The 24,547-nt window shown below is 43.4% G+C and overlaps 1 protein-coding gene across 1 annotated transcript in view; it reads right to left on the minus strand.

Moving 5' to 3' along the window:
* Positions 1-2,442: 2,442 nt before the first annotated feature.
* The window catches only part of LOC126187882 (synaptic vesicle glycoprotein 2C-like), a 163,064-nt gene continuing 140,959 nt past the window's right edge, over positions 2,443-24,547 (minus strand). The window contains exons 9-12 of the mRNA XM_049929219.1: positions 11,811-11,925; positions 11,556-11,715; positions 9,604-9,731; positions 2,443-2,746 (exon numbers count right to left, since the gene is read on the minus strand). Coding sequence (XP_049785176.1) covers positions 2,691-2,746; positions 9,604-9,731; positions 11,556-11,715; positions 11,811-11,925 — 459 coding nt within the window. The 3' untranslated portion in view covers positions 2,443-2,690. The remainder of the gene's footprint in view (positions 2,747-9,603; positions 9,732-11,555; positions 11,716-11,810; positions 11,926-24,547) is intronic.

Here is a 24,547-nt window from a genome sequence, read left to right on the forward strand (position 1 = left end):
CGGACTAGAGCGGAGAGTGGGGAAAGTCACGTGGGGCACAAAACAGCTGCCGCCAGTCAATGTAAACCCGCGGCCACCCGCAGGGATATCACTCACGAATTATTACTGCGACAAATGAAACAAATAAAGGAGAATGTACACGTGCCACATAAATTTATTAGCTTAGTGTATGCATCTACATTCGTATTAATTTGTGAACTGTTACACAATAAAAGGTGTCACTGAAAAGTGGGATTCTAGGTTATCTTGTACTTTTTGCCCTTTACAATTGCGTCCATGTTCGAAGTAATGTTCTTGCGCATTGTAGGCGCAGCGTGCAGTTTAAATTTCGATCAGACAATGCGTTTCTCAGGCGCATCTTGTTACATTTCATTGCAGAGAACAGTTGTTCACAAACATACGTGGAACCGAACATTGATATTATTGTAGCCGCCAGTTTGTGCAAACGAGGAAATCTATCCTGAGGGAGGTGTCTGTAGAATTCCAAAATGTTTTTCTTGTTCTGAAATTTGTCTCTGTATTCTCTGTCACACTGCAGGTCAATAATTTCTAGTTGCAGCTCAGGACGAATCTCTTCAATATTCGCTTAATATGGAGAGGAGAACAGATAAAAATCACTGTCTAGTGCTGTCAGATCTTGAAAGCGTTGATCAAATTCTTCCTTATAGGCAACTAAACTATGTGAATAACGTTCACAGTCTTTGCGAACATCTTGCATGGATGATAATTTAGGAAAATGAGCTAGATTTCCTGTTTCCAGCTGACTCACCCAAAGTGTCAATTTCATTTTAAAAGCTCGTACTCGATCTATGAAATGAGTAATTAGCAGATCTTTACCTTGTAGTGAAATGTTCAAAGCATTCAGATGGCTAGTTAAATCTGCTAAGGGCGCGAGATCACAGTTCCATGAAGGCTCTTTCAATTCAGGAACACACATGTTATTTATTTCCATGAACATATTTATCTCATCTATCAGGGAAAAAAATCGATTTAATAATTCGCCACGACTAAGTATGCGGACCTCGCTGTAATAAGGCAGGCTGCCACACTGGCTTTCTACATCCTCAAGAAAGCTTTTAAATTGCCTGTGTTGTAGCCCATGCTTCCTTATATAATTGGTTGCACGAACAACAACACTCATCACATTTTTTAGAGTGATACTCTTTGCACTTAAGTTTTCCTGGTGGATCACACACTGAACGCCCCTTATTTCATTCGGCACGGTCAGTTTTTGCATTTTCTCCTTCAACAGCGTAACGAAACCTGATTTGTTCCCTGTCATCGCTGGTGCACCATCTGTAGACACTGAAACTAAAGAATTCCACGACAATCCTATAGTTTCAACACTTTCTTCAACACTACTTAAAATATCACCTCCAGTTGTAGTGTTCTTCATGGCTACTATATGGAGGAGCTCCTCCCTCACCTGAAGATCTCTATTAACACCTCTAATAAATATGGCAAGCTGCGCTGTTCTAGTGATATCAACACTTTCGTCCAGAGCTAGAGAATACGCCATAAAATCTTTACAGATATTTGCAAGCTGGCTCTGGACGTTGTCTGCCATGTACTGCATGCGACGCATAATGGTCATGTTAGATAATGGCACAATCCGAAACTGTTCAACTTGAGATGGACACAAATGTTCCGCTGCAACTACCAAACATTCTTTTATTAAATCGCCATCAGTGAAGGGGCGCATGGATTTTGCTAAAAGGAAAGCAGTTTTGTAGCTCACTCTGAGAGCTGCCTCAGTTGATTTTTCTTCGTCGTCCAGATCTTCTTCGGATAGCTTCCTTTTAAGTTTAATAACTTCCTGTGCACACATTTTCCAGTTCCGCAGTCTTTCGCGTGGTACGACATATAATGTCGCTGCAAATTAAATTTCCTAAAGGAATTCAGCGTTTTGTGACATACTAAACATTTTGCAACACCATCTTTTTCTGTAAACAGATACAATTCCTCCCAGTGGGGGTTGAACTGCGAAAGCATGGTTGGGGTTACACAACGGAGACTTGACATGATTCTTAACCAGCGAAGTGACTGTTAGAGCTGATCGTAGTACTTTAAACGTTACACAGTCGGCGCGAATTCAATAGGCACGCTGCGGCCCTATTCAAACGTGCGCGCGCATTTCCCCTCCCTCCCCTCCCTCCCTACTCCGCGACCTTGCACCTGCTCGCGAGCACGGGCCTGAGCAGACGCGAGTACCCGCGCTCAAAACCGGCCAGTTGTTAAGCCCTGATGTAGTCAAAACCCTTACCGGCCAAAATGGCTAAAACTACTCCTTGGAGTCTTCCAGACGACACTGCCACACGACTTTATAGCTCCAGCATTTTGCTGAATTACATACATCAGGAATGGTTTGTAAAAGAAAAGTATATACAGGGACCTCTAGGTAAAAAAACAAAAGAATTTATTGTCATAAATAAGTTAATCATGTACATGTCAATACTGAGACGTTCCTCAATTTGATGAGGAACCGTTGAGCTGTGTTATCAGACACACGGTGTTTTCGAGGGACATATCGCACCCGGCAGTTTAAGTTGAAGACGAGAAGGTGTGCCTGCAGTGAAGAATGTTGACATCTCAGCAGCGACGCGCTGAGTCGACCGTAGGTATCGTAGCGTCGTTACCGACATCCGGAACTGCTCGACTCTTAGCTTTACCAGTGTGCGGCTCCACGTGCTTCACGCTAATGTCTTTCCCTTGGTGACAGGCAGCAAACGGGTGAAAACAGCGTTAGCTGAAACGTGCAGAAGTACTTTTCAGACATAGATCTTTATGGATCGTGGCTCAGTTTTTGCAGTACAGTAGCACATGCTGTCTAGACCCTTTATATCAAAACATTCCTTGCAGAATTTAGTATGGCTTTCCTCAGCCACTAACACTAAATTGACAATACGAACACCTTGAAATATATTTAAAATTAGTTTCTGTATGAGACACCTATGACTTTAGATTAGTGATTTCTGATCTACTCCCACAGTGGTAAAATGAAATTTTCTTAGAGGTAAAATACAAAAGGGATCAAAGGTGTTTCGGTCCCGAAACTAAATTGTTTTTGACAGATCATTATTACCACCTCTTTTTCATAAGACTGTTCCTGCAGTGGACCATAAATTGCTTCACTATTCGCTTTGCAACAGATAAACAAACTGATTAACAGCACAACACATTGGTAATTGTGTAATAACTACTACACTGTTGTAGGGCCTACACATTATTATTATTATTATTATTATTATAATTATAGCTATTGTTATCAGTGGCAAGGATCAGGCACAAAGCATTGCCATGCTGAAGTCTTCCACTTCGGCCAGTTCAGAAGTAAATATAGCGCACATACATTAATTTGTGATGATTAAATTGTCTTGAGTAAGAGAATTGCCGTTCTTATATATAGTAATTCCCTGTTACACACTAATTTTTGTTGTACAATTTTCTGGTATCACAGTCCAAAACTTCCCCCCCCCCACGCTTTTGCTTGAAATTAATTGTTCAAAAATGTGTGTGAACTCTTATGAGACTTAACTGCTAAGGCCATCAGTCCCTAAGCTTACACACTACTTAACCGAAATTATCCTAAGGACAAACACACACACCCATGCCCGAGGGAGGGCTTGAACCTACACCGGGATCAGCCGCACAGTCCATGAAATTAATTGCCCAGGGTTTTGTCTTGCTCTAAAACTAAACTTGTAAGTAGGCTGTTTACGTTTTCTTATTGGCAACGTTACGTAGCGCTCTGTATGAAAATCACTGGCTGTGCTGTGTGCAGTCTGTGGCTAGTTTGCATTGTTGTCTGCCATTGTAGTGTTGGGCAGCTGGATGTTAACAGCGTGTAGCGTTGCGCAGTTGGAGGTGAGCCGCCAGCAGTAGTGGATGTGGGAAACGAGATGGCGGATTTTTGAGTACAGAATGGATGTCATGAACTGCTATATATATTATGACTATTAAGGTAAATACATTGTTTGTTCTCTATTGAAATCTTTCATTTGCTAACTATGCCTATCAGTAGTTAGTGCCTTCCGTAGTTTGAATCTTTTATTTAGCTGGCAGTAGTGGCGCTCGCTGTATTGCAGTAGTTCGAGTAACGAAGATTTTTGTGAGGTAAGTGATTTGTGAAAGGTATAGGTTAATGTTAGTCAGGGCTGTTGTTTTGTAGGGATTATTGAAAGTCAGATTGCGTTGCGCTAAAAATATTGTGTGCCAGTTTAAGCACAGTCATGTATAATTTTTCTAAGGGGACGTTTCAAACTGAACTCCGTCCGAACAGGCCTTGGAAGGCCCAACGGTGCCAACCGACCGCAGTGTCATCTTCAGCTCACAGGCGTCACTAGATGCGGATATGGAGCGGCGTGTGGTCAGCACACCGCTCTCCCAGCCGTATGTCTGTTTACGAGACCGGAGCCGCTACTTCTCAATCAAGTAGCTCCTCAGTTTGCCTCACAAGGGCTAAATGCACCCCGATTGCCAACAGCAATCGGCAGACCGGATGGTCACCCATCCAAGTGCTAGCGTAGCTCGACAGCGCTTAACTGAGGGGAACCGGTGTTACCACTGCGGCAAGGCCGTTGGCTTTGTCTTGCTCTAGTAAGGTTAAATTTATGTTACTGTATGGTTTTTTCAACTGATACAAGGAAGCAACAATGCGCAGGAGACTTCAAACGACGTAGCACCCTCACATTAACACTGATGAGAGATGATGTGTGCGTGGACTTATGTGCTAGCTACCGTTTCGCTCTTAGGATATACTGCCGAGGGTTGCAGTGTCACCGCGTCACTTAGACATAAGTATGGACCGAGCTAAGCTGACATCGCAGTTGCTCAAATTACAGAACATCTTTCCCATTCACTTTTAAGTATAACATTTTATTTTGTCAAAATACGAAATACGCGGTAGTACTAAAATTAGTATCCCGCATTCCTACACAGCACAATTGAAAAAAAATGGAAAGTAACTCTACTAACATATGTCAGGAAACTTGAGATATGACATTTTGTAAGCAAGAAAAATGGCACCCTCGGTCGCAGGAGATTCTGAAATCATTTAATACAGCATATCGATTTCAGTCACTGTGTAAATCTATTTGCTGCAATAAATGATCGTAAACCTCTTACGGGCTGAGGCTACCACGTTTCTTGTTTACATTTTTCTGGTTTCTTTTCTTCTTGTTGTTTGTTATACTAATACTGCGATCGTTGAGATAATGGTTCCCAATGGAATCCATCCTCAATGCTACATTTTATTTGGATCGATGAAACGCTACAGTTGTTTCCGCTCTATAAGCAGCAGGTTTCGCTGCTCGCTCGCACGGGGAAATACAAACAGAGGCGGCTCCACTGCCAATTTTATTGCACGACGCGGCCGGCTGCGGGTGCAACTGAACCCATGTGGACGGGTGGAAAGAAATGTTTCAGGCTTCATAATACGTATTTATATGTGTCGTGTATTACGCATTTCTTGTACGTGAGTATGAATCTGCATATGAACTTTCCTAATCCTCCTCACACCTTTCCGTAAAGAGTGGCCAAATCTTAGTTGGCAAGTAGTTCTGTAGTATAGTAGTGCCAACCTCACTCCTGAGTAGGGGATCAAGAAACAGCACAGGCAGGTAAAAGTCAAAGACGTTCCAGTGTCACAAGATTTGGGGTGGAGAGGTTGATCACGGCAAAGTGGTTCGACATTCCCCTCCACTGGGGCCCAGGAAGACCTCTGGGTGCCCGCCATATTCCGGGAGTGTTACAGAAGACGGGTAAGTGAGCAGACGTGCCCTCAGTGCGTCTGTCTCAATGTTCACTCGTGGAAGAGAGGTATTTGAATATTTGTACTAATTCTTTTATTTCCAGCTTCGGATTGTGTAAGGAAATGAATGTTCTCGTTTAATTTCGGAAATCTGACCACCTGTGTGTATCTGGTCCCCCGTCTCCACGTTATCCTCCTCACATAGTGGGTGTCCCATGTAAAATATTGGGAGACTTTGGTGGTATACATTTGACTAACGCAATTCCGTCTTACCCGTAGAAATGTGCGTGCAGATTAGTATATAATATACCCGAGCTATAAGTTGTAAAATTGTAATATCTATAAACTGGAACAATTGCTGCAATCGCTGTAAAGTCGAGTGATAATGTTTAAAATAAATATTTAATCAATTGTCATCAATCTTTAACATACCTTAAAAATCACAAAGAAGTCAAGTTAAAGGAATTCATTTAAAATAAAAGATATAGAATGTAGGGACCCACACATCAGCGTGTGAGCCCTTCAGCCCCTCGCCTAGTACCATACAGAAAGGGCACGCTCTCTAGGTAGCGCTCTCAAGCTCCCCTCCCCAGTTATCCGTTGCGCAATTTTCATTCAGGGCTTGACGACATCAACTTTGATCTGGCGTCCCTAGGCAAGGAGGTCTGACGGTAATCTTTCATCAACAACGGTCAGATCTCTTCCTGATAAAGTGCTTTGTCCTCCGACAGCTGTATTCACTGTCTGGTAATAAGTATCCGGACACCTCTTTTTAATGCGGAATTGACTACTAGGTGTCACGAGAGGCGGTGTAAAAGGAGGTGGAGCGTATCGTGTTGTCAGTAGAGAAGCAGTGACAGCAGACTAGGTCAGCCAGGAGAGCTCAGTGTCTTCGAACGTGGGCTGGTCATAGTGTATATCCGCACTAACACATCAATCTTACTAAAGCTGTCCACGTCGACGGTTGGTGGTGTGCAAACGCCAAGGAACAACCACAGTTAAACAAAGATCAGGCACACCTCATGTACTGAAGGACAGGAACCGTCGAGCACCCCGGAGTGTGGTTGTAAAAATTCTCATGACGTCAGCGAAGGAATCACTGATGAGTTCCAAAGTGCTACCAGCAGTCAAGTTAGCATAATGACTTTTCGTAGGGAGTGAAACTGAATGGGGTACAATGATCGAGCAGGTCCTGACAGGCTGCACATTTCAGTTGACAATACTAAGAGACGCTTGAGGCGGTGTGAAAAATGACGCCGTTGAGCCATGACGAAACGAGTGGAGTGATGATCCATGCTATATCCTGTGGCAGTCCCACGGAAGTCCGCCCCCGGTAGCTGAGTGGTCAGCGTGACGGAATGTCAATCCTAAGGGCCCGTGTTCGATTCCCGGCTGAGTCGGTGATTTTCTCCGCTCAGGGACTGGGTATTGTGTTGTCCTAATCATCGTCATTTCATCCCCATCGACGCGCAAGTCGCCGACGGGGCGTCAAATCGAAAGACTTGGACCAGGCGAAGGGTCTGCCCGACGGGAGGCCCTCGTCACACGACATTTATTTATTTATCCCACGGAAGGGTTTGTGCTTGGCGAATGCCTGGAGAGCGTTACCTACCATCATGAACAATGCCAACAGTGAAGTACGGAAGAAGTGATGTTACAGTATGGTGGTGTTTTTCGTTGCTTCAGAAAACACATTTTGCATCATTGTGTACTACGTACCAGAGAGGAACAGTTCGGAGACGATCACTGATTGTGTCAGCATGGCAGTGCACCCTGCCACGCACTGATAATCCAAAACATTATGACCGCTGCCCGCCGCAAGCTTCCATGTCACCTGATGCCGTTGTCGGCCCGTGACGCGGTAACGAAAGTATGAAAGCGGAGGAGACGCTGATGGGGGTCACCCTAGTGAAGATATGGGCTGAAAATGGGGAAATCCCTTGAGTTAAGCAACTTCGACAAAGATCAGATTTTTATTACGCAGCCCTTGTAAACGCATATCTCGAAAACGGCGAAGATGGTCCAATGTTTACGTGCGACTCACTTGAGCATCTACGGAAAGAGATAGGACAGTGAAACTACCACTAGTCGCTAAATGGTTGGACGTCCACGACTCTTCACTGAACGTGGGGTTGAGAGGCTTATCTGCTCTATAACGTAGGATAGATGGTGATCTGTGGCATCTCCAACGAAAGAAGTGTCCGCCGCTCGTGGTCTTGCGGTAGCGTTCTCGCTTCCCGAGCACGGGGTCCCGGGTTCGATCCCCGGCGGGGTCAGGGATTTTCACCTGCCTCGAGATGACTGGGTGTTTGTGTTGTCCTCATCATTTCATCATCATCCAGGAAAGTGGCGAAACTGGACTGAGCAATGATTGGGTAATTGTACGGGCGCTGATAACCACGCCGTTGAGCACCCCACAAACCAAACATCATCATCACATCCAACGAAAGAGCGCAATGCTGCTGAACGCAGAAGTGTTTGGGAGCACACCGTTCATCGTACATTGTTGGACATGGAGCTCCGCAGCAGACCACTCCCATATGCTCACATGTTGACCTAATGATATCATCAGTTACGATTGTAATGGGCACGGAACCATTGGGATTCGACCGCCGATTAATGGAAACGCGTCAGGTCTTCGGATGAATCACATTTTTGCTACACTAGGTCGAGTGTAATCTCCAGAGACGGCGTCATCGAGATGAACGGCGGCTCGGAACGTGCTATGTGCCACAGGCGCAGGCTTATGGGAGCAGTATTGCGCTAATTATGCTATAGGAAACATTCTCTTGCGCTTGCAGATACTACCTTTGGTAGTAATCGAAGACACGCTGACGGCAACGAAGCATTGCTTCATGCTTGATGCCTTCCCCGACGGTAATGTCATCTTTCAGCAGTGTCTCGGAGCCAGAACCGAGCTACAATGGCTTGAGGAACATTATAGTGAACTCTCATTGACGTCTCGGCCAGCAGATTCGCCTGATGTAAATCCTACGGAAACCATCTCGCTCCCTATCGGTCGTCATCATCACGTACCCAAATCAGTGGCCCGTCATTTACAGGAATTAAATATATGCTACATACGCCGACAAACTAACAAACAAATTGTCGGATCTCTGATATGTACAATCAGTGATGTATTTCGTTCCAAAGGCGCACAAACAGGCTATTAAGCAGGTGTCATAATATTTTGGCTAATTAGTGTAAAGCAGCATCGCGAGGTAATGGTTCGTGGACCATAACATTCCTGAAATGGTTTGGCCTGTCCAGAATCCCGACTTGAACCCAATGAAGTTACAATAACGATCTCCCTCCAGAGCATAGCGACCATCGCTACCTTCTCTGGTTTAGATTATTGAGGAAGAAGGGCTACTTTTTTCCACAAACCTCCATTCATCTCACTGAAAGCGTCCCCAGCGTTGTTCAAGCTGCCATGTAGGCGGAGGGTGAACACGTTCCACCTTATTGTCTACTAGGTGTCCGAATACTTTTGATAGGGGAGTGTAATCACATATGTTATATCAGCATATTCGTGAAACATACCCCTTACTTTGCATTGATTCCGCACATTTATATTGGACGCGCAGGCTAGCCGCGAGGTCTGAGGCACCTTGTCACGGTCCGCGTGGCTCCCCCCGTCGGAGGTTCGAATCCTCCCTCGGCCTTGGGTGTGTGTGTTGTCCTTATCGTAAGTTAGATTAAGTAGTGCGTAAGCTTAGGGAGCGATGACCTCAGCAGTTTGGTCCCATAAGTCCTTACCACAAACTTCCAAATTTCCGCACATTTATCACCCCTGAAGTACTTAGTACAACCTTAAGCAAGTGCTGCGCTTGGCAGATAAATATAATACTTACCTATGTTAACACCGCTAACAATGAAGAATGGCAGCTGACAGCTTATGTCCAGCAGCACAGGGAAGATGACGTTGCCCGATAGAGCAGCAATTCGGCCGAACATCATGGTCAGGCTGACAGCCGTGGTCCTGTAACACAAAAACGACCGAGTTCCAGCGCGTACTGTTTTCCGATAACGGATAAAATCGACTGAATGTTTCATTCGTTAGCATCAGTTGATAGCAGTCTTATGGAGGTTATGAGCTGTTAGTGCTTACATGGCAGTCAGTGCTCAGATGTCAGTATTTCAGTTGTTTTAATGTTTTAGAATGATGCGGCCTATTTCCCAGACTAATTTTATTCAGATATCTGTTATTCAGCCTGTATATCGATCGGAGCGTGAAAGAAACCAAGCAGAAATTATGAAAGAGAATTAAGTACTTCGAGCATTAGCGTTTTTACAGTAGTTTTTTTAATAGTCTATGGGGGGTTTTCGGCATACGACAAATTGCACAACAAGATTGACTCATCGACAGAAGAGAGTATCTGTCACAGGTTCCCGGCAGACACAGTCCTGCTGTGATGTGATTAACAGGTTCATCACAGCTACAACTGAAATGGCGAGGCAAACAGAAATAAACACCAGATTTGAAGTACGACGCAGGAAAGCACAATTATTGTGCCACACGTCTCAATTCCTGAAGGACTGAAGGTTAATTTCTGACGATATACGGATACAACTCAATGTCACGGCCAAACGTACAGAAATGGTCCAATAATTTGCCCTTTTTCGCACAGACGTCTGTGGTGCTTATCCGGAAGTCAAGATCCTGCACCGGGCAGTTCGTCTTTTCGGCAAGCTGAAAAACCTTGTGAGAGAAAAGAGATTTTACAACTTTGAGAACGTTCATACAGCTGTTTTCGATCGGATCCGTGTCCATATAGTGGATTTTTATCGTCGAGGAATTCGACGATTGGTAAAACTTTCCGACCACTGCTTGCAGAGACTTGATGACTGTACTGAAAAACAGCGTTACGTATGTGTGTGACTGAAGCGTAGTGCAGCATTCAATAAAAGTTACCTCACCTGTCGTAATAATGTGTAATCTCCTTTTTGAGACCTCTCCTAATACACATTCAGTGTGCTGCAACTTCCTGCGAAATATATTGAGCAGTCAAATGAAATCGAACACCCGCCACAACGGGACCACCATTGTGTCGACACATTTATCCCACTGGAAGACGAGACGATCAATTCTTTTTTTGCAGGACTCGGCCGGTCGATGATGGATCTACAACTGCACCCGCTCGTCCACTTCTTCGTCCGGGAATTCCGTCGGACGGAATCATCCTGTTTGATGGTAACACCCGCCCTCACGCTGGCAATCGAGCGCTATTATGCTTCTGAAATTTCGTTGGGAGACACTGCAATTTTCTTCGTACAGCACGGATCTCTCGCCGTGTGATTTGGCGGCCTGAAGAAAGACACGTATGAATGTCGCTTTCAGTCGGACGAGGAAGTGCAAGAGTGGGTCCAATATGTGGATCCATCAGCTGCCGCCCGCGTTTTACGAAAGAGGAACTGATCGTCTCGTCTCTGAGTGGGTGTATGTCTTAAGGTGTGCAGTGATTACCGGCCGGGGTGCCCGAGCATTTCTAGGCGCTACAGTCTGGAACCGCGAGACCGCTACGGTCGCGGGTTCGAATCCTGCCTCGGGCATGGATGTGTGTGAAGTCCTTAGGTTAGTTAGGTTTAAGTAGTCCTAAGTTCTATGGGACTGATGACCTCAGAAGTTAAGTCCCATAGTGCTCAGAGCCATTTTAACCATTTTGTGCAGTGATTACTTCTCAATGGAACCATGTCCCGTTGTGACAGGCGTTCGGTTTTCATTTGACTGGTCCTCATAGCAAAACTGTTTTAACGAAATACTCCGCCGTTCTTGTTTCTCTGCCGCGTATTATCACCAACGTACCTTAGAGATGTGGGGAATATGGTGACGACGACGCCCATCATGCAGGTGGAGCAGATGCCGACGAGCGCCAGGTACAGTGACAGCATGGCCAGCGTCAGGTCGGTGTTGGTCGACCACTGGACGCCGATGCCGAACGCTCCACTCGAGAAGAAGCAAATCACTGCAAGAGACACACACCACCTCAGCTCATTCTAATCTCACAGCTGAGTAACTGTGGTTAGGTTTAAAAAACAGCTGGCCGTCGTTGGTACTCACTCATCAGAGTCCGGTAGCCCAGCCAGTTGACGAACTGGCCTGCACAGCTGTAGCCCAGCGCCGACACCGCACCCACGATGATGGAGTTGATGTACAGTCGGCTGTTGGCCACTGTCTGGAAAATTACAGTACCTAAGTCACCGGGTGTTGAGAGCTTCCTGTGTACTACGAGATGACGTACCCCCTTCCTCTTATTAGCAAAGATAACTTTTAGGGAAGTTTAGTCGAATGGACAGAACGTGTAAGCCAATTAATGCCGAAGCGTCACTTATGAACCATCAGTACAAACAGACGCAGTGCAGCACCGATAAATTCACACTCTTATGTCTGTATAACGTGAACATGGTTAAATGAACCGAAACCGGCAGCATATACACTAAAGTGCCAAAGAAACTGGTATTGGTATGCGTATTCAAATACACAGATATACAAACAGGCAGAATACGGCGCTGGGATCGGCAAAGCCTCTATAAGATAAAAAGTGTCTGACGCAGTTGTTAGGTACGTTACTGCTGCTACAATGGCTGGTTACCAAAACTTAAGTGAATTTCCACGTAGTTTTATAGTCGGTGCACGAGCGATAGGATACAACATCTTCGAGGTGGAGATGAAGTGGGGATTTTCCCGCACAACCATTTAGCTAGTGTACCGTAAATATTAAGGAATCCGGTAGAACATCAAATCTCCGTTATCGCTGCGGCTGGAAAAACATCCTGCAAGAACGGAACCAACGATGACTGAAGAGAATGGATCAACGTGCAACCCTTCCGCAAATTGCAGCAGATTTCAATGCTGGGCCATCAACAATTGTCAGCGTGCGAACCATTCAACCAAACATCATTGATATGGGCTTTCGGAGCCTAAAGACCACTCGTGTACCCTTGATTGCACGACACAAAGCTTTGGCCTCTCATTGTCCCGTCAACACCGGCATTGGACTGTTGATGGCTGGAAACATGTTGCCTGGTCGGACGAGTCTCGTTTGAAATTGTATCGGGCAGATGGACGTCTACGGGTATGGAGACAACCTCATGAAACCCTGTGTCCTGCATGTCAGCAAGCGACTGTTCAAGCTGGTGGAGGCTCTGTAATGATGTGGGGTGTGTGCAGTTGGAGCGGTATGGGACCCCCGATACGTCTAGATACGACTCTGACATGTGACATGTACGTAAGCATCCTGTCTGATCACCTGCATCCATTCATAACAACTGTGCATTCCGAGGTACTTGAGCAATTCCACCAGGGCAATGCGACACCCCAAAGTCCATAATTGCTACAGAGTGTCTCCAGTGACACAGTTCTGAGTTTAAACATTTCCGCTGGCCAACAAACTCCCCAGGCATGAACATAAGTGAGCATATCTGGGATGCCACACAACGTGTTGTTCAGAAGAGATCTCCACCCTCTCGCAGTCTTTCTGATTTATGGACAGCCATCCACGACTCATGGTGTCAATTCCCTCCAGCACTACTGCAGACATTAATCGAGTCCAAGCCACGTGGTGTTGCGGAACTTCCGCGTGCTCGCGGGGACCCTTCACTTAGTAGGCAGGTGTATCAGTTTCTTTGGCTCTTCAATGTATATATAATATACAGGGCTATTACAAATGATTGAAGCGATTTCATAAATTCACTGTAGCTCCATTCATTAACATATGGTCACGACACACTACAGATACGTAGAAAAACTCATAAAGTTTTGTTTGGCTGAAGCCGCACTTCAAGTTTCTGCCGTCAGAGTGCTCGAGAGCGCAGTGAGACAAAATGGCGACAGGAGCCGAGAAAGCGTATGTCGTGCTCGAAATGCACTCACATCAGTCAGTCATAACAGTGCAACGACACTTCAGGACGAAGTTCAACAAAGATCCACCAACTGCTAACTCCATTCGGCGATGGTATGCGCAGTTTAAAGCTTCTGGATGTCTCTGTAAGGCGAAATCAACGGGTCGGCCTGCAGTGAGCGAAGAAACGGTTGAACGCGTGCGGGCAAGTTTCACGCGTAGCCCGCGGAAAATTGGCTCATGCCAGAACTGGAGACAGGAAATATCGCAGTTGGTGAATGTCCAGGGAACTGGAGACCGACAGCGCCGTCTTCATCTTTCAACAGGATGGTGCTCCACCGCACTTCCATTATGATGTTCGGCATTTCTTAAACAGGAGATTGGAAAACCGATGGATCGGTCGTGGTGGAGATCATGATCAGCAATTCATGTCATGGCCTCCACGCTCTCCCGACTTAACCCCATGCGATTTCTTTCTGTGGGGTTATGTGAAAGATTCAGTGTTTAAACCTCCTCTACCAAGAAAGGCAAAAGCGAAGGAAATCTCGCACGGAACGTGGTATCTTTTAGAAAGGAGAGAACAGCTGCAAGTAACAGATAGCACGAACACTAGCGGATCTACTGAATGAAGTGAAACGATTCGTAAATATCTTCGTGAGGATGTGAGATGATATACTGGAAATTATTTAAACAATAAAAGTGCATAGGAAACAAGACCGAAACTTATGATGGCTACACACTAATTTACACTCATGTTCAGGAAAAACGGAACACCCTGAACGACTAGAAACAGGACGTTCATATTCACACGACACGTATATTAGTATGTTCTGCAGAAATGGTTAGCATTTCCTTGGGTCAGCATGTGTCCTGATGTTTAGTAGGTACAAGGTGCGCCATGGGTGATAACTTGTTCCATGCCACTTTCACCTGATTCCAAATTCCATATGTGGTGATTGACATTGGGTAACAGTGATACACCCATAGTTTTACCATCCATGATGTTGATGATGATGATGAAGTCCCATACTCCGAGGAGCGTAGGAGACGATGCGGGAGACCCGCACCGCTGTACTAGGCAAGCTCCTAGCGGAGGTGGTTTGCCATTGCTTTCCTCCGACCGTAATGGGGATGAATGATGATGATGAAGACAACAGTCATCTCGAGGCAGGAAAAATCCCTGCCCCCGCCGGGAATCGAACCCGCGACCCCGTACGCGGGAAGCGAGAACGCAACCGCAAGACCACGAGCTGCGGACTATCCTACACATTTTCGATTGGCGACAAGTCTGGTGTTCTGGCCGGCCATATACCTAGAAGGCACGTGTTCGTACAGCAGCATGTGATGTGCATTGCGTTGCTGAATAATGGCGTCTAGGGTGCTGTGCAGAAAGGGAATGGTTACGGATCGCAGGATGTCATCCACGTAGGTCACACTGGTCACAGTTCCCTGGACATTCACCAACTGCGATTTGTGATTATACCCAATACAACCCACACCATATGGCGCTGAATTGGAGCTGTATGTCTTGTGCAAATGCAGTCACTATGATGCCGCTACCCCTGTCTGCAGCGCACCAAAATGTGGGCTGTCATTCTTGTCCCCAGTGACGTCGTTCCACATACCACTGCCGTCTAGCAGGTTTCTGCACATTCGTCAAAAGTAGGCGAAGAAATGGACGACGTGCACCTAACCCACGTTATAATAAATGGCTAAGAAGAGTCAGCCCTGATAGTGTAAGAGTGTGTTCCACCAGAGCTGACGAGGTCGCAGATTTGTCCTGAAAGGCATCGATCTTCTCGGGAGGGGCCGGGGAGGGGGTGGGGGGGTGGGGGGGGGGGAAAGGAGGAGTCTGGGTGGTGTGACCTGACCCCCTGACCCATCTTGTCGTGTTCTATGACCTTCCATGAACCATTCTGCACACACCTGTTGCACTGCCGAGACGCTTCGTCCCACAAGAGCAGCAATTTTCCGGATGTATGCATCACAGAATCTCGTGCCAATAATGCGTCCTCTTCCAAGCTCACTGATTTGACCGTATAGTTCGCGCATACGTCTGTGAGGTATCCTGCACATCTGCTCAAGTCACAATGGTCCATCACCTTCGGTTTATATCGACAACGAGAGCCGCAGGCACATTTTACCGATAGGTGGTGTTGCGCTGCGATATCGATGTCGACCTTGAACCCGAGGGCCGACAGGTTTCAAAAGGTAACAATTTCTGCACATGGCATGTGAATACAAACGTCCTGTCTCTAGTCGTTCAACATTTTTTTTGTATTTTTTCAGAACATGAGTGTACACCAATTAATATGGTAGATGCCATTTTAACTGAAACAGGAAGATAATTTGTAAGTATTTCAAGATGTCGTAAAATGTTATTGCAGTTTAAGAGACGAATGAGAAACATGGGTAGATAATAATGAAAATAATGTGATGCTGGAGGTACATAACGTCATTCGAGATACGAACAAAGAAAGCCACTGAGAGATTATGCAACGAAATGGTTAGAGATGGAGCAAAACTATATGAAAGAAATTAGAATTGGAGAATGTTTGCGAAATAATTCGATTCTCAGAAACTAGAATAACGCTGTAATTATTTTTCTTCACAAGAAAGGAGAAGACAAGACCTTAAAAACTACACGTCTGTGACTCTGTTTTCAACGTGCAAGATATTGACTAAAATTATGAAGCACCATTCGAAAGGAAGAAACAGACTTTGATCATGGAAAGGAACGAGCGAGTTGTAGAGGTGAATATAGTACAATGGATCATTCTAAGTAATGAAAAATTTTAAACTGCAAACAAATCAGGCAAAGAGTTTCCATAACATAAAAACTCTTCTCAATATCCCTACAAGAAATTTTGAGATCCTTAAACTGGGGAAACAAAAATATGCTATCGGCAAGTATCTGAAACACCTTAGTTTTGCTGATGGCCTTGTGTAGTTTGTCTCTGGGGCAAACGAAATTCAGCGAAGAATGGAAAAACTTAGTCGCAAGTATAAAAGTAGACACGTAAACTAATTACCAAAACGTGACTGAAATAATGTCTAATGAACACATTCAAAAGAAAATGGAAAGATCTTTTAAAAAATGTCTTACAACCAGTTTTTGAAGTTGTGTATTTATGTAAGTTACATATAACAAACGACCGGGTGGGCATCAGAAAACACAAGGGTTGGAAAAAACTGCTGTGTTTTTGATTAACTAAACTGGGTTAACAAAATCAAGTATGCGATGTATATGAAAATCACTTGAAGATAAAGTTATGAATTCTTGAAGCGAAACATGAATTTTAACTGCAAAAACCATTGAAAAGCTGGGGACTGATCATCGAGATGTGGAGAGATGCATGTTTAGACTTAATGGGAGAAGCAGAAAACAAATAAATACATCATTGAATAGAATATAATGGAAAAATTCGTTACGATTGTTATAAAAACAACCTGCGGATGGGCGGAACATGTAATCAGACGAATAGATTCCATAATATTCACACGACCATTTGGATCAAACAAAGAAACTGCCGGATTCCATAATATTCACACGACGACCTAATTGCGGGGGAGGGGGGGGGGTGAACATATTACATCAGAAAACACGCACGTACAACGTGAATGCGTATAAATAAAAGTCGTAATGCAAGGAAAGTCTAGAGATGTTCTTTATGCAGCCATGGATGTCAAACAGTTGGTCGTGGCGACGTTAACACATTCAAGCAAGAAAACAGGTCTTAGCTGCCTTCCAGCCTTCATGGAATATCTCAGCATATAGCAAGAGGTTGCACGCCTGGATAGCCTATATCCTAAGTGTGGCGGTGCAGCACCATGGTGAGGCCTCAGCTGTCGCCGGACACTATCTGGAACGAAATCAGTCTGCTCAGTGAGCTACGACGGCAGGTACAGTAGAGCAGGATGAAGCACATTCCTCTATATATTCAGATGCGCTGCACGATGTGACTGTATTCCCAGCTCCTCGTTTTCATACACGTGTTTCCAAAACGCACCCGATCTGATTTTGCTAGATAAACTTTTGTCTTGCGTCTGGATGAGGAATTGCATGCCGACCTCCAAGTGCAGCATTTTTATTCAACCTATATATATTTATGTAATCTCAAACTCCCTTGAAAATGAAATTTCTATGTAAACAATTATAAAAATAGACTCGTTCTTAGTGTGATCTCCTTAGTACAGAAGTATATTGGTCATGCGCAAAGCTAAGCTTACCCTATCATTTTACTTTAACTCAAAACCTTTTTTTGTTAACTCTGTCCTGTTATAACTATTGCTGACTGGATGGACAACGTTCTCTAAAGCCAAAATAAGAAAAAAAATGAAAATTCAGGAACAAAAAACCGTTAAAGTTTCGCTTTTAGCAGTCGAGGAGACGAGCCTGCAACGGATTAACTACGAGGGCTGGTAAACCGGTCAGCCGGGATGTGGCTTTTAGACGGTTTCCCACATCCACCAAGATAAATACCGGGCTAGCACTGGCATCCCGCCTCAGATACACGCTAGGGAAATATTTTGAAAATACTGCACTGTAACATGAGATTTGGTCTAGACGCAGATAGATGATGTACACATCCGGTCAACAACTAATGCGACCAAAACATACAAAACAACGACGAACGGAAAAAGGCAAAAAGAGTAAGAAAATTTACCTTTAAACAAACTATTAAAATGCACGCGAGCGTCTCAAATCATTTTGACAGGATGGAATAGGTGTACTACCGTAATGGTAAATCTGAAAAATAATCATGTGTGTGACAGCCCTAGGAGCGAGTTGTCTCCAGAGAGGTTACTAAGATTTTCACTGTTTACCGTATCCCCTCTTCACTAACTCTGTGAAATAATGTTGGTATGACGCTTGCAGATTTTACGTTTGATTGACAAAAAATAATATTCATTCACTAAATGAGCCGATGTTTATTATATTTCTGCAATTATGCACAAGTTCATGTTGCAGCCTCCAGAACCGCCTTTAGGATCGGTAGGCCCCCGAGCTGAATCTGCGGTGAGAGACTTACCATGAAAATTTTGTGATAACTAAACGCAAAAACAGCATTTAGGGACAATTCTCGAATACGCGCCTATAACTCAATATTTAAGATTTGCAATTTAACTGAATAAAATTTTTGTCTACAACTCATAATTTATTCCACTGACTAGCCTACATACATCACTTTTAGCTTACATAATGAAAATAGTGAAATCATTAAGGTAATCAACATAATTTAGTGACATCACTATGAACAACTAGATATATATAAGTCTGTAGGCTTTCGTGGCCATTGTCATTTAAGTTAAAATCTTCTTGGCTGTCAGGCCGCGTCATATCTCTTCTGTGGGATCGACGTTTCGACCCCTGGGCTGGTATCTTCTTCAGGATTCTGTGGTGTTCCCTGTAGATTGAATGTTCGATCTACAGTGGACACTACAAGAGCCTGAAGAAGATCCCAGCAGAAGGGTCGAAACGTCGATCGTTTGAAGAAATACGATGCGGCCTGACACCCCAGAACACCCTAAATTTCACTAGATATATTTAAAAAGAAATAAGTACAAAACGTTGGATTCACTTTCATAAAAGAAACGGCTGTTTCAATGTAAAAAAAATATTATGATGCGTCATGTTTGTTAAGCAAATGCTAGATAACAAAATAAACGCGTCAATCAAGCGCCTAGGAAGAACTATTGTCCATAAACCGCTACATGAATTCTAATTTCTCGAATTTTCTTGTTGTAGCCATTTTGCGAAGCGTATCTGGGAGGAAGTAATATGTTGTGCCATTCTTCCCAGGACATAACCTACCGGACTTTCAATAACAGCCCTCTCAGAGATGCACAGCGCCTCTCTTGTAGCGTAATCCATGGGAATGTATTGTGCCTCTCTGTAACGATCTGATGCCGAGTAAATGATCCTGTGATGAAACGTGCCACTCTTCGTTGAATTTTCTCTATATATTCTATTACTCCTACTTGATAAGGGTTCCTGACTGAAGAGCAGTACTTAAGACTCTACTGAACAAGTGCCTTATAAGCTGCTTCTTTCTTGAATGAGATACATTTCCTTTTTGTACTATTTGTTTTATGTAGTCAAGTCACTTGGTCGCTTGGAATTGTTGTTCCCAATCTTGGGGAAGATTTTCACCTCACGCGTCACGTTGGTTCGAATGTCAATTATGTCTTCCACGCGTTCACCATTTTTATGAAGTCATGCACGTTGTCATTTTGTGGAAAGTTCATTTTAGTAACACCAAGCCTCCTACCCGTAATTATTTTTCTCAGCAAAGTAATGTCCAAATTTCGTTATAGTCAAGTCACGGCAGGCGTCCACGTTGTTTCTGTCATTCTTGTTATGGAATCAAGGTGCGTGTTACAAACTTCGCACACACTCTACTCTCCTTCAAAACATTTTGGAAAATGCCTTTAACACCTGATTTACAGAATTACTCGTGACACGACAGCGCTGGCACAATACGGTCGCACGGCTACTACTTAACACTATCTGTTCACAACTGACTTGCCGAATTCACGTCTGTTGTTTACAGTCATTAGTTCAAGCTGCCACCTATGTTACAGCACTGATGTTGCTTATTCGCCAGAACTTTCTGGGCGGACTGTTTATGTTTAATTCAACTAGAATACTTTCGCGAATAATCAGCCATATAACGAAAGTTGTAAACAATCTTATTGGCTAATTTGTTTGTGTTAACACTTCATACTAATGCAGGTACTTACAATATTTTAATAACTTTGTCGTTTACAAATATCGCTTCCAATACTGAGAAAAGCCAAAAAGTTGAGCTTGTCATCCAACGTGGAATTCCGAAACCTTATTTTGATCGACTTCAGTTTTGAATATGACGTTTTTCCACTGCTGTTTGTGATCATAAGTGACTGGCATCTTCCTCGAGCAACCGTAATATTAGAAAAACAGTCTCTGTTGTTCCAACGAGTTCTGGTATCGACAAACAAGGTACAGGAGAAACTTCCTGGCAGATTAAAACTGTGTGCCCGACCGAGACTCGAACTCGGGACCTTTGCCTTTCGCGGGCAAGTGCTCTACCAACTGAGCTACCGAAGCACGACTCACGGCCGGTACTCACAGCTTTACTTCTGCCAGTACCTCGTCTCCTACCTTCCAAACTTTACAGAAGCTCTCCTGCGAACCTACAGGACAAGGTACAGGAGAAATCGACATTGGAGAAAATCTGAACATAGGAATCACACATCCCACTGGTAGCAAATATCTGTTTGGTACATTGACCTAGGTTTCGACACCTCTAAGGATGTATTCATTACAATGAAATTTTAAGAATCCGTAAAATTACTTTGTGAGAGAGCAATGGTCAGAATTAACAGCAGATATGGTCAAGTCAGAAATAAAATAAAACTTATTCCAGCTTTTGGCAAGTGTTTTATTTTATTTTTCACTTGAGCATATCTGCTCTTAATTGTGTCCATTGCTTTCTCAAAATATAATTTTAAGGTTTCTCAAAATGTTATTCTAATGAAGACATGAGGTGTCGAAACCTAGGTCAAAATACCAAACAGATATTTGTAACTGGTGGGCTGTGTGATTGCTATGTTGAAACTAATATAAAGTTCCTGAGAAACAACCATGTCTCAAACCGTATCATTTTAAAATGCCATGACTCCGTGAGTCACTTTTTTTTAATTCTTAATGGTTTTGCCAACTAAAGAGTCTAGCATTCGACCGGGTGCCATAGGCAGTTTGACGGGAGCTGGTGCAGGGTTTGACAAGTAAAAGATGGCTTTAGTAATTGAAACAATCGATTCAGTCGGTTTCTGGTAAGCAGTCTACTCATTCGGTTGTAGTTTTAGCTATCAGTTGGATTATCCATTCATTTTTTTTAGTGAAAGAAGTCTCTGGGAGCAACCGAGTGAAAAAAGTCGATATAGTTCGGGTCGTTCAGTTCTGAGCGGAAACATTCAATCATCTCGCCATTGTTGAACCATAATTGTTGACTGCTCTCTGTTATTGCCTGTTGGCACTACCGTAGTCGTTCCATTATTAGCTTTTTATTCACTTTCAATAAGTAACTTGTATCGCCACTGAGGATATTACGCCGCAAGTTGTCAAACTTGTGATATTTTTAACATAACATATTTCGGGACTAAGCCAACCCCTATCAAATGCTATGAAACAAGAAAACTAATGATTAAATTGCAATGAGACACGTACTATCCACCATACGAAAATATTTGTATCGTCCTGTAGTATAACATACCTTAAAGCTTCTATGCCATTAGGCACCGCCACAAGAAAAAACCCGCACCAAACCTACATAAAACTCTTCTCTGAATGTCTTATGTTTGTGCGTCATACTCTAAAAGCACAATTTTAAACTAAAGGTACCCGCCTCCACTTACCAAAGATAGGATTTTCCTGCAACGCATGTAACAAAACGACAGCCTCAAACGAAGATACTATCATAGATTCTGTGAACATTACATGTACTATCTTTGGCAGGTGAAAGCGGCTGCCTGTAGATTACAACTGTGCCTTGAGAGTATAACTCACTAACATAACATTTTCTAAGAAGGGTTTTATGCTTGATAAAGCATGTTTGGTGCTAGGTTTTTACTTTTAAATTTGCCTAACGGCATAGAACCTTGAAGAATGTTATACTACACGACGATATAAACACTTTTATAAGTGGTTACTACGGTTCGTATTGTGATTAATTTTTTGGGTTTCCTTGTTTTCATGTTTTTTTATTTTTTTTTATTTTATTTTTTTTATTTTTTTATTTTTATTTTTTTTTTTTTTTTTTTTGCGAAATGAACAATATGAATAACTTGGGAAAATTTACAAGACGGCCTGACCTGCAGACCGCCCGTTACCGGGTCAAACAGCGGTGTTTACTATCGTGCTGAAGACAGTCTCTCTTATTAAACGCCCTTCTGCAACACATGAAAATTATATAAGCACCATTGATGACAAGAGTGATTTATTTACTCAAAACACATGACTTAACTTTTAATTTAAAAGCGGTATGTCGAAAGGTTCGGGGTTAAGATGCGCACCTGTGCTTAAAGGTTAAATAGATCAGCAAACAGTATGACAATGGTAAGGCTTACTTCAAAGGAACCAACCTCTTAATTTCAATCGGCAACCAAAGTGAAACTTGATCCCAGCCCGTCCCTTCTGACAAGTTTATTTTGACTTAAGACCTGGTGACAGTTGGCTGTTAATATTTTCAGAGTTAAACTGATTCTCAGTTCTTAAGACCGCTCTGAAGGAACGTCTTAAAATATTACTTGTGAACACTTGTTACATGAGAACTCACTCGGTGGAACCACAAGATCCAGCTAAAATACTCCATTAATGACCCGGTCTTTCGAGCACATAAACGAACAGCTTAGTACAACAGGTTGTTCAGATTATAACTAATGACTGAGAAATGTAATTACAGTCAAAGAACTGAACCGGTTAAAAGCTAAACCTTACCACAAAATCCCTCTTTTGTTTAACGGCAACCTGTGCCTTAGTACAATTGTTCCGGCTGCATTTACGGCGAAGAGCTGCTCAATTAGACTATTAACGATCGGGTACAAACCAGAAAGAAAAAGGCAATAAAATAGCGGTATAGTTTATTAGTACAATACTACTGTCTATATTTACGACAAGTGAGCCGACCGAGTAGAACTCTGATTGTCGGGTGCAAATCAGAAAATAACGCATTCAGGTAGGCACATATGGGTCCAGTGGAGCTGGTGCAAGGCACCATGATGGCAAAGGAGTATCATGCACTGGTTGTTGTTGGGGTCTTCAGTTCTGAGACCGGTTTGATGCAGCTCTCCATGCTACTCTATCCTGTGCAAGCTTCTTCATCTCCCAGTACTTACTGCAACCTACATCCTTCTGAATCTGCTTAGTGTATTCATCTCTTGGTCTCCGTCTACGATTTTTACCCTCCACGCTGACCTCCAATGCTAAATTTGTGATCCCTTGATGCCTCAGAACATGTCCTACCAACCGGTCCCTTCTTCTTGTCAAGTTGTGCCACAAACTCCCCTTCTCCCCTATTCTATTCAATACCTCCTCATTAGTTACGAGATCTACCCATCTAATCTTCAGCATTCTTCTGTAGCACCACATTTCGAAAGCTTCTATTCTCTTCTTGTCTAAACTAGTTATCGTCCATGTTTCACTTCCATACATGGCTACACTCCATAAAAATACTTTCAGAAACGACTTCCTGGCATTTAAATCTATTCTCTTCTTCAGAAACGCTTTCCTTGCCACTGCCAGTCTACATTTTATATCCTCTCTGCTTCGACCATCATCAGTTATTTTGCTCCCCAAATAGCAAAACTCCTTTACTACTTTAAGTGTCTCATTTCCTAATCTAATACCCTCAACATCACCCGACTTAATTCGACTACATTCCATTATCCTCGTTTTGCTTTTGTTGATGTTCATCTTATATCCTTCCTTCAAGACACCATCCATTCTGTTCAACTGCTCTTCCAAGTCCTTTGCTGTCTCTGATAGAATTACAATGTCATCAGCGAACCTCAGAGTTTTTATTTCTTCTCCATGGATTTTAATACCTACTCCAAATTTTTCTTTCGTTTCCTTTACTGCTTGCTCAATATACAGATTGAATAACATCGGGGAGAGGCTACAACCCTGTCTCACTCCCTTCCCAACCACTGCTTCCCTTTCATGCCATGCCCCTCGACTCTTATAACTGCCATCTGGTTTCTGTACAAATTGTAAATAGCCTTTCGCTCCCTGTATTTTACCCCTGCCACCTTTAGAATTTGAAAGAGAGTATTCCAGTCAACATTGTCAAAAGCTTTCTCTAAGTCTACAAATGCTAGAAATGTCGGTTTGCCTTTCCTTAATCTTTCTTCTAAGATAAGGAGTAAGGTCAGTAATGCCTCACGTGTTCCAGAATTTCTACGGAATCCAAACTGA

This window comes from Schistocerca cancellata, chromosome 5, assembly GCF_023864275.1.
Source record: "Schistocerca cancellata isolate TAMUIC-IGC-003103 chromosome 5, iqSchCanc2.1, whole genome shotgun sequence".
In the NCBI taxonomy this organism is placed as follows: Eukaryota; Metazoa; Arthropoda; class Insecta; order Orthoptera; family Acrididae; genus Schistocerca; species Schistocerca cancellata.